At 37.3% G+C, this 11,663-nt stretch overlaps 1 protein-coding gene across 1 annotated transcript; it reads left to right on the forward strand.

Annotated features, from left to right (window-relative positions):
• The first annotated feature begins 9,706 nt into the window (after positions 1-9,706).
• LOC110872249 (alkane hydroxylase MAH1) lies at positions 9,707-11,461 on the forward strand. Its single transcript, XM_022121023.2, has one exon. The coding sequence runs from the start codon at positions 9,776-9,778 to the stop codon at positions 11,300-11,302; it is 1,527 nt and encodes a 508-aa protein (XP_021976715.1). The 5' UTR covers positions 9,707-9,775; the 3' UTR covers positions 11,303-11,461.
• The last annotated feature ends 202 nt before the right edge of the window (positions 11,462-11,663 follow it).

Genomic DNA, 11,663 nt, shown 5'->3' on the forward strand with positions numbered 1-11,663 from the left:
GTCGAAATAATAACAATGTGTAGTGAAACATTAAACATGTATACACATGTGCATTGTTCGATGGGAAAAAAAATGAAAACGTACTCTAGTCGGGTAATTAAAAGCCCAAAATGAATCATCCCACCTCCCAAAAACACCAAAGTAAACTCCATGTGAGCCACCTAATATGAACAAACAAACCACACAAAATGAAAGTCCAAAACAAATAACATGACCCCCCACGCAAACTGAATACCATATTCCTAATCCGCCCAAAATGTACAAATAAAATAAATAATTGTTTTTATTAAAATGCAAAAAATTAACTAGCTACAATTTACGCCAAAACAAACCAAATATATAATTCTGTTTAATTAACATTCATAGTTTTTCAAAACTTGTTCAAATACAATACCAAGCTAACTCAATTTCTTGCTTTTATCTTTAAACTAATGTTAAAATAATCTAGCGCTTTGCGGCGGGTAGCGATGAAGTGTATCATCATCATAGACATTGTTCGATTACTACTAAACACATACTGAGGCAGAGATGTTTCTCTTCGGATATACAATAATACTTGAGGCATAAAACATTTAGAGAGAGCATGCTTAATTGAAGCATCCTAAAGATATTGTGTTCCAATATCTGATGTAAAAAATGTTCCTCTAAAACATCTCTGATAGATGCACCTCCAGTCTTGTATCATAAAGCTTATCTAGAAAACCATAAAAAAAAATAGAAAGCCAAAAGAGTACAAAATTAGCATGAAAAGCATATAATCAAACTGCTCGTATATTATTTAGTACCTACACTTTAGTACCTGTAATGTTAAGGTTCTCATTAACTGTAAAAGGTTCTTTCTTAAAAACAAAAAATAAACGAATTAATAGTTTTCCATATAACCGAAACTTCTAATTATGGTTCAGTAATAAAAGTGAACCATTCACATACTCGTATTCCCTCTTTTTTTTAAAAAAAAAAAGAGAAACTCAAAAATCATAGTGAACTAAAATCGACCTTACCTAATATGCATACCTAATATGCAATGTACGAGGAAAGTGTAGAGAACTCGGCTGTTGAAACCTCGAGACTTCTTACCAATCTCAAATATTAAGAGAGAAAATGCAAACTCATCCAAACATTATCTACTGTTTTATTATGGTTATGTATCTGGCATGTTTAATATGATATAATACAGTTTATACTTTATATGTATAATTTTGTACTTAAAAGGATTAGAAAAAAGAAACAAAATGTTAACAATAGATCACCTCACAGCAGACTCCCATGTCCCTTCATCCATGTACATGAATGGTGATACTTTGAAATCTGGTTCATCTCTGAGTGCTGAACCCGATTTCATCCATCACACCGCATACGTGTCAAAAGAAAATCACACTTTCCTACTAGGCTACTACTAAGAGTAGTACAATACATGTTTGATATTCTGTTCAAATGGGCACTATGTCGAACACATCAGTGGCATCAGTTTTGTTTACTTGTTTACTTTTGTCTACTTGTTTACTGGCCCAATTCAAAACACATCATGCCACCGTCACCATTATCACGCACCTCTGGTCACCACTTTCGATAGCCTCCAACAGCCCTGGCATGATGTAAAATAATCATGTAAACAAAACTTAAAAACAAATTAAACAATAAAGATACATGAGATTAAAAAACATAAACTAAATCAAACAATAATATAACTAATTCGGATTCAATAATAAAACATACTCACATGAACTAGCTGTGAATGGTGATTAGTCAACTGAAGTACGTCGATGATGGAGTTATAGTCGGATTAGTTGTCGTTGTGGTGGTGGGATTGACGTGTTAACGTCGATTAGGTAACCATGGATGCTGCTGTCGTGGATGCAGTCGCCGTGGATGCCGCCGTGAATTGGTAATGGTAACGTGTTGCACATGTGCAAGATGTAGATTATTGGTGATGGTTATAGGGTAATGGTAAAGTGTTGCACATGTGAAGGATGGTGTATTTCTACAAAAATCAAGTCCGACAGTCGGATTGCATCAACAGATCTCAGTTCTCAAGCATCAGCAATTCTCTGTAGTGCGTCTTCGTCTCGATTACATCAGTAGTTCATCTTCTTCCTAGTGATAACAATACACCATAAACCGTTCCTCGTATGGATTTTACCATCAGACATTTCAAAATTCGTCGTATAATTGAGGTTAGTGCTACAAAATTCGTATTATAATCGATATTGTTGCAGTAAGAACATAATCATAGATCATATATTCTTCATCGGTTCGTAATCGAGTATTCCATTCGTAATTAGGGCAACACGATCAGAATCATCGAGGAGTATGGCACGATTAGAGTTACACGAGGAACAATGGTAAGATGAATGGCACGATTAGACTTACAGGAGGAACAATGTATGAGGAGGATCATCAGATGTATGGGGATCGACACGTGATGAATCAGAAGATGCCTTATACCACTGTAAACAATGTGCCGACTGCCACCGCCGTAAAATATGTGAACGACGACTACCTCTCTGCCGTGAAAACCACCGTGAACGCCTCTTTGCCGCCGTGAAACCACCATGAACGTGTCTCTGCCACTTGTGAAAACTGTGAACTGATGAAACTCTTGAAACCCTAAAACAGAGAACAGTAACAAGAAAAAGGAACGTGCGTGTTTTATCATAAACATATTATAATTACAAAAATGCCATGTGTTCACACTGGTTCCGCGGTTCTCGCAATAAAGGGTGGTTCCTAACGGATCCTTATCCTATATATATATATATATATATATATATATAGAGGATGGTTCAAATGAAAACCACTTTTATTGTGAAAACTCAAAAACTAACTAAAAAAAGCCTAAAAAACACACAATTTTTTTTTTTCAATTTTTTACTAAAAATCGCTGGTTTTTATAATAATACACATGTGTAGTACACATATATACATGTGTAGTATTAAACATGTGCACTACACAATTTTTTTTTTGAAATTTTTTTATATAAAAAAACCTGTGAAATTTGGTTTGCAAAAAAAAAAAAAAAAATTCGTATGTTTTTTTGGCTTTTTTTAATTAGTTTTCGAGTTTTCACAATAACTAGTGGTTTTCATTTGAACCTTCCCCTATATATATACATATATATATATATATATATTATACATATATATATACATATACATATATATATATACATATACACACACACACACACATATATATATATATATATATATATATATATATATATATATATATATATATATATATATATAGTGTGAGGTTCATTGTGGAACACTAAAAAAGTGGGGAACAGCGGAGAACCGACTCAAACGAACTCCGATTGGGCTCATTCCAATGGCGTTGTAACCGGCTCGTCGAACCCTAACTAGGATCTCTTAACCCTAAACCCTAAGTCATAACCCTTAAACCCTAAAGGATAATGAGTGGATTGGGATGTTGACTAATACAGTTCCCAAAGTAGTAGTATTTATTCATCTTTGCTTAAATTAAATGTTGTCTTTGCAAATGAGCACTTTTACAGTGGTTCAGCACAAATCCATATTGTTGTTATTGAAGGAGACAGAAGTTAGCTGAGATGAAGCAAGGTGTGAAAATCGCAAAGTTTGGTTCAATCATACCGATTTCTGGATCGAATTTTGTTCATTAGGTGTCACAAGCTTCATCAGATGTGTGGGTGGTTGTTGTGTTATACAAAGATGGGTAATTAACTACTTACTTTAATCTTTTTGGTGATTATGTTAATTAATGCGCGTTGTTCGTTATTAGAAGTTGGTTAAGAAGTAGTCATGTTTAAACAGGTATCCTGAATGTGGTGTTCTAATGGAATGTGTGAAAGAACTGGCAACAATTTATCCAATGATTATTGTTTCTTTTTATTTTAGGGGCTATGATGATAACTTACTCTTTGTGCACTGTTCAGTGTTGGCATGTATTTGTCTGTGCTTTTACATCACAATCGGACTATGCAGCCATGGTGGTTTATCCTCTTCATTTTGAAGATGAGATATTCTGTGTCTTGGCGGGGCAGCCGACATGCTGTGGTGTTTAAGTGCTTGCATCAAAGTCGGACTATGCAGCCATGGCAGTTTATCCTCTTCATTTTGAAGATGAGGTATTCCGTATCTTGGCGGGGCATAAGCTTTACATATTCGAGCCTCATTGTTCCTTTGTTTTGTATGCTAACGGTCCTTTTTTGACATTGTCCTTTAATTTTTTTCCCTACTTGAATAGTTTAGGCTTTATACTTAGCTTCAATGCCTCTTCGTGTGATTTACTTTGCTTTGACAAAGTGATTGGGCAACATACTCATGCTATGATGCTAGGAGATGGTCGTCTGATATCACATGGCAACCAGTAGGTTTGTAATCTGTTTTAGGTTTGTTATCCTCTAGGTGAAATGCTCTAAAGGAACCACAAAACTCCACCAAATCTAAGTTATTTAATTATGTTTCAGATTCGTAGGATTGATAGATATAAACTGTTCATACCAATCTATCACTGACTTGGTTATTAGTTGCTAAATCACGCCAACATAATTTGAAATTAGTAGTCGAATTGTTGTTTTTATTTATTTGTTTGTTATTTTTTTGGCCTTTTCAAATTAACTTTACTTTGTATTATCGTGTATTGAATCAGCTTGCAAAGCTAGGATGGGATCGCAGGTGTCACTTCAAGGTATTTTTGGTTTATTTCTTTCAAAGGTAAACTCACACGTCACGCGTGGCACGCCACACATCAATGTCATCATCGTCACGCGCGTGACGTGACGTGATGTCGCCGCCGCAACGCGCGGCGCGGGTGAAAAACTAGTTAAACTAATATAGCAAGCCATGAAAAATGGGGTTGAAAAGAGAAAAAAAATATATGTAGAACTTTAACACATGAAACTGCAAAATGGTATTATATCCTATGCTATGAATCGTTGCACAGCAGCTTCTGGAGGAGACACCCACACTTGATCTCAGATCTATTTGGCTGGTGGTGTACCACAATCGATTGAGCCATGGGACTAGGCACCATTCCAGGGATCGGATCAAGCATGAGTGTTGACGCACTTTCAAACAGCTTCCATGCTGAGCTCCATGGTTAACAGGAACTTCCTGTTGTAAACGCGCCATTTCTTAGACAGCTTCGTGACCGCACTAGCCTAACCAGGTGGCAGCGGCTCTCGCCCAACTTTTCAAGGTAGCTGACGAGGGACAACTCCAGCCAAGAGTCTAATTATCAATTGTATTAATGTTCTTTGTCTATTTTACGAAGCTTTTATTTGCTGTTAATTAAGGAGGCAGATTTTATTGCTAATTAGTAGCTACAAGCCTATAATGATGTTCTACTCCACATTTACATGGATTAGTTATCATAAGTTTTGGGAGATGATGGATGAGCTTATAATTGACCGTGGTCAAAGTAGTTAAGGACGGAATGCTCGGTCCAAGGCGGTCGCCACTTACGCCTTCCGAAAGCGTTTGGTTTAGTCTCAATGGGCCGCCACAGCAGCAGTTGCCACGGTGGACGCCATTCTCGTCTTTGCTTCGGAAATGGATGGCTTGTTTTCCTATGCATAGCTCTTGTACCATGCCTGTATTGAAACTTTGTGAAATATTGTCATTTATATATTGTTTCTTTACTGCATGATTGAAAGACTTTGGGTCTTCAGCTTTAGAAATTAGTTCATGGGGCCAACAAACAGTTATGATAGTGACCAGCCATGAACTTCCATATGCATTGAACGGAGGCACGAACTGTAGTGTTGGGCCAGGGAATGAGGACATGGTAATGTCGGTGGAAGGCGAAACAAAACAGGGCGATAATGAAGGTGGTGGTAGCAGGGACGCGGTGGATTGTAGAGGGGATGACAGGGGTAGTACGGGGCTTAGCGGTGGTGGTCGAGCGGGACAAGAAGGCGGTGTTGGTTGGAAACGATGGAGCAATGCAGTTGTGAAAGACTTCCATGTAAGGTGTTCGGGTCCTCGATACCATGAATTGAACCAAGAAAAAGGTTCATCGTCGAAGGACTCAACAACATAAGGAAACCGTTCTTCCTCATAAATTGCATAAAAGGAAAAGAAACGTTCAGCATCAAAAATCCACCGGGCAGGATTGTAACCGGTGAATCGAGATAGATACGTGGCGTCCTCGAGTTCTTCCAAAGCCATGGAGGCTAAGGCTCAATGAAAGCACCAATTGATAGGTTTACGGAGAAAACCTACAAACTCCCAAGAACACAAGAGAAGAAGAAAGACATAAACTAAAGTTTCTTTCAATAATTTTCTCCTTAACTTTCAAATAAATATACACAATCTTAAATATGCAAAAGGAAAACTACTTTAACCAAAATATAGGAGTCATACATACACTATTAACTAAACATGGATGCACTAAATTAAAAGATATGGAGAACATGGGTAAACTAATGCATGAAAATATGGATGAGAAGATAGGCACGTATCAGTGTGTTGGTAAAACTAGCATGGAGCTATTTTTATTTTTACTATTTAATTATATTTTATTTATTTTTACTTGTTCTTTTACGTATACAGAAAGTTTAGAAGAATAAGTCATAGGTTAATTGGTTAGGGGAGTGGGGTGGTCATAAGTGATAGAATTCTATCATTCACTAACATTCAATCAAGTTCCGTCATGTTATCAACCACTATGCTATCACTCACAATTTTTTTTTTTAAATTAGAAATTAACAATAAAACACTAAATTATAAATTTCATTAAAATTAAAAAATAAATTACATAGCAAAATAAAAAACAACTAAGCATTGTAAAAAAAACTTAAATTAAACGGGTGACATCTCCCAACTCCACATTTCGCAAATCTCGCGCTTTTGTTGAATTACGACAGACTTAAACGGTTCGTCGAGATGGGCGTGCGGCTCACACAATATTTTTACATCATTTTGTCTTTCTACCGTTTTCAAGTGTCCCATGTATGCATGCTCGCGTTCATGTTTTACGGACACAAGTTTTTTTCTTCTTTGTTTGGAGTCGCTAATTTCCGTCAACTTTGCCTCTTCGATTCTAATGATCGACTCCTCCACCGCTTCCTTTCCTTTGCTTTGCTTGACGATTCACCACTTTTCTTGCGGCGCGGCCTTGTAGGTGTATCTTCTTCAACGGGATCGTCAACGGGTTGATCGGGTTCGTCAAGGGGGTCGTCGTTTAAATTCATTTGGGGCAAGTTATCCGAAGCGGAAGTCGTATAGTTCCCCGAATCGGAGGTCTTTGATCTTTTCGGACCTCCTCTTTTTTTGGAGTCGTAGGCCCACCCATGTCGACCAAATCAACCGGTACCCATTTCGGGTGACGTCTCGCAATCTCCCATGCCCCCACGTGTGGAAAACTCCTCTTACCGTAGAGTCGGCAATACTCTTCGGTGGCTTGTTGCATGATTGTCACCTCGCTCGCTCCACTTTGTGGATTTCGGTTCTACAAAAAATATAAAAAGTTATGTACTTTTTTTTTTAAATTACTGTTTTCTTTTTTTTAATAACTGTTTTCTGTTTTTTTTAATTGTTTCTGTTTTTTTTAAATAACAGTTTTCAGTTTTTTTTAAATTGCTTCTATTTTAAAAAAAAAATATTGTTTTCAGTTTTTTGTAAAAAAATAACTGTTTTCTATTTTTTAATCTGTTTCTGTTTTTTAAAAAAATTCACAGTTTTCTGTTTTTTTAAATAAAAAAAAGTTTTAAACTTTATAAAAAAAAACATACCTTTTGAATGAAACAACCGTTGAACTTACTAATTTTCCCGTTCAAATCCGTCCATTTGGACGTCATTTGGTCCATGTTTTGTTCCGTTGAACCGGGAAGTTTGCTAAAATGATTAGTGACCCGTCTCCAAAACATATCCTTTCTTTGCTCGTTAGCATGTTTCTTGTTCTCGGAGATGTGCAAGTACGTCTTCACCAAGGCGACTTCCTCCTCGCTCGTCCAATGTTTTCGAACGGATGACGGGACAATTTCTTGAACTTCATCGTTTTCTTCTTCTTCCTCTTCTTCTTTTTCTTCTTGAACGTAATCATCATCTTCATCGTCATCGAGACTTGGTTGTGGTTCACGATACGCATTTGCTAATTGACGGATGAGGGTGTTATCTTCTAGTAGTGGGTCGAGTTGGTGGGGTTGGGTTTGAAAGTGTGGAAACGATTGGAGTTGAAATTGGTGAGGTTGAAACGGTGGAACGAATGGTTGGTTTTGATACGTTTGAGATTGAAAGGGTGGATATTGTTGGGTTTGAAAGGGTGGATATTGTTGGGTTTGAAAATGTGGGACTTGGTCGGGTTCGTCTTGCAACCTAAAGTCGCGTCGGCTCGCCAAGATTCGTTTGAACATTGGGTCTTACGGGATTTTTCTTGGTACCCGAACCTCTTTTTTTCGAACCCGCATCTCTCTTGCTTGAACCTTCCATGTTTGTTGTAAAATTATTTTTGAAATCAAATGGAGAATTGTTTGATTTTTTGAAGTGAGTTGGAAAATTTTTGATATGAAATGGATTGAGTTTGATGGATTTTATATAAAAAAACATTCAAAAAAAAAACCCCCAACGTTCAAATATTCCCCCAAACGGTCAAGTCCAACGTTCCTTTTTTTGAAATTCAACGCGTGATTCTTACAACGCGTTGTTTGTTCCACGCGTGATGGCTCGAAGTGGCGGCGGTGTGCAATTGTCCACAACCCGTGATGGACTACCCATCACGTACCACCCCGCCTCCCCTTAGTGGGTCCTTATTTTCTCCATTTTTTATGGTCGTGAACGTTTTCATGTAGTTGGCTATATATTCTGCAAGTATTAATAAGAAACGCTTGAACCTTTGAGAGCAACTTCCTTGCATGTTTACTTTCTATAATTTTCAGTATCATATATTAGTATATTACGGGAGTGTCTGTTTAGGTTCAAGCAATTTCCTTGTATAATTTTCAGTATCGTATATTACGTGAGTGTTTTGTTTGGCCTTTTGCCCGTTTGGGTCGGAGGTGTGTTTAATAAAGTTTTATTTTCAAAAAAAAAAAATATGTGTTACGTGAGTGTGTGTTTGTGTATAACCAAGGCAAACGTCAATGCTTTGGTACTCATTTTTGAAACAACAAAGTAACTCACGAACCATTCAACTTGACCTGATGGAGATTTGACCGTTTTCAAAACAGCAAACGTCAATGTTTAATTTACCATGTTTGAAATTTGACATGTTTAATCCAAATAAAACATTTATATATAACCTTGTCCAAACCGCACGTTTAGGCTGCATATTCTTATTCGTTAATTATATGCAAGACGCAATAAGTTTGCTGCCAGGGGCAACGGTAAGGTTGTTGTCATGTAACTAAAGGTAACATGTTCAGAGTCGTAGAAGTAGGCTCTTGTAAAATGCAGAGTAAGAATACGTACATTAGAAGCAAGGTGGCTCGACACTCCTCCAAACCTATGCATGCACGAGGCTTGTGCACTGGGTTTGCCATTTGCAAGATGCAATACATTGATGCATATACGTGCTACATCAACTTGCGTAGGAAAATAATGGTGAATGGAAGTTAACATCTAGGAGACAAGAGCATGTGGTACTCATCAAGGTATGCCTTATTAATGGTGAAAGAAAAAACAAAAAAAAAACTTAATGAATGTGACAATATGTTACATCAAGTCACGTAGGAAGAAAACTTATGGCTTATCTATTTAAATAATGAACCAAGAGCGTATCACAATTGCACCGTAGACACCACAACTTATTGTAATCCCATCCAATCAAAACATAAGCTAATATCTTCTCCCCATGGCTTTTCTTGAATCCTTGGTCATTCTCTTTTTGTTTTTCAATCTTATTTCAATTGTTATAATTATACATAGACATCAAAAACAAAGAGCAACTGTCATCCCTAAAAATTGGCCAATTCTTGGTATGATACCAGCGATTCTTGTAAACGCTCACCGATTCCTAGATTACACCACCGGAATTCTGATACAAAGTGGTGGTACAGTCATACTCAAAGGCCCTTGGTTTGCCAACATGGACATGCTACTTACCACGGATCCCTTAGACATCCACCACATTCTAAGCAAAAACTTCAGCAATTATCCCAAAGGTGACAAATTTCGTAAGATCTTTGACAGCCTAGGAGATGGAATTCTCAATACTGACGGCGAGCCATGGGAGTTGAACCGCAAGGTCATTTTTTCTGTCTTCAAGAATGCGGGATTTCAGACTACCATGGAAACAACTATGTGGAATAAAGTGGAAAATGGGCTTCTACCTATACTTGAATCTATATGTGAGCGTGGCGCTGAGACTGATTTGCAGGATATTTTTCAAAGGTTTGCTTTTGATACCGTGTGCATATTACTCCTTGATAACGACCCAGGAAGCTTGTCTCTTGATTTTCCTTACATCCCTTGTTTGAAAGCCTTCGCTGATGCGGAGCAAGCTCTTTTGCTTAGGCATCTTACGCCCCCATATCTTTGGAAATTGAAACAAATTCTTAAAGTGGGGACAGAGAAGAAGTTGAGCGATGCGTGGAAAAATGTTGATGAATATATATACAAACGCTTGGCACAGATAAAGGAGGAGCGCAATAACATGAACCATAAGGCAGAAAAGTTTTTATTTTTCACAGCTATCATGAGTGAGCTTACAAATCAGAGTGGCACTTCCATGGATCCTACAAAATTTCTAAGAGACACCATACAAAATTTGATGGCTGCAGGAAAAGATACTGTCGGCAGCGCTCTATCTTGGTTCTTTTATCTTCTTGCGGCAAACCCAACCGTAGAAGATAAAATTCTAGAAGAAATGAAAACACATTTGGATGTCGATACACGTAAAAGATGGAACACGTCAGAGTTAGACAAAATGGTTTACCTTCATGGAGCTTTATGTGAATCCTTAAGGTTATATCCCCCTGTCCCTTTTAACCACAAATCTCCAGTACAACCAGAAATCCTTCCAAGTGGCCACCAAGTTAATCAAAATACCAAGATTATTCTCTCTTTTTATTCTATGGGGAGGATGGAATCAATATGGGGGAAGGATTGCATGGAGTTTAAGCCTGAAAGGTGGATTTCTGATAGCGGAGGAATAAAAAATGAACCATCATACAAGTTCCCGACGTTTAATGCTGGACCGAGAGCTTGTTTAGGTAAGAATATGGCTTTCTCTCAGCTGAAGATAGTCGTGACCACGATCATTTACCATTACCATGTTCAACTGGTGGAAGATCATCCTGTGCTTCCGGCAGATTCTATTGTGCTTCATATGAAGCATGGTCTCAAGGTCAGGTTGAACAGAAGAAGCAAACTATGCTAAAGTTTTCGTTAAGCATCAACCAATTATAATTTTATTGTGTGCTATTATGATATTGTGAACTTAATAAATCATATCAGTGTATACCTACTATGTTTCGAAGTGATAAACGGTAATCATGTAGTTGTAAAAGAATATGATAATATCTTATTTGTACTTTAATGTGTCCCCATTGCTTTGATTATAGCAATCTTGGTTATTTTCTAATGTAAAGTTTTCCACAAAGATGATATTAAATGACTATGTTACACCAACTATAGGGAAAAAGAAGGTGACGACCCTCTTTCTCCACAGTCTTCTTCAGCCCAAGTTACGGTTCTATTTTTTTCCATGATTTCATAGATTCGGTTCCTTGCCCACAACT

The sequence above is a fragment of the Helianthus annuus genome, chromosome 8, assembly GCF_002127325.2.
Source record: "Helianthus annuus cultivar XRQ/B chromosome 8, HanXRQr2.0-SUNRISE, whole genome shotgun sequence".
Lineage (NCBI taxonomy): Eukaryota > Viridiplantae > Streptophyta > Magnoliopsida > Asterales > Asteraceae > Helianthus > Helianthus annuus.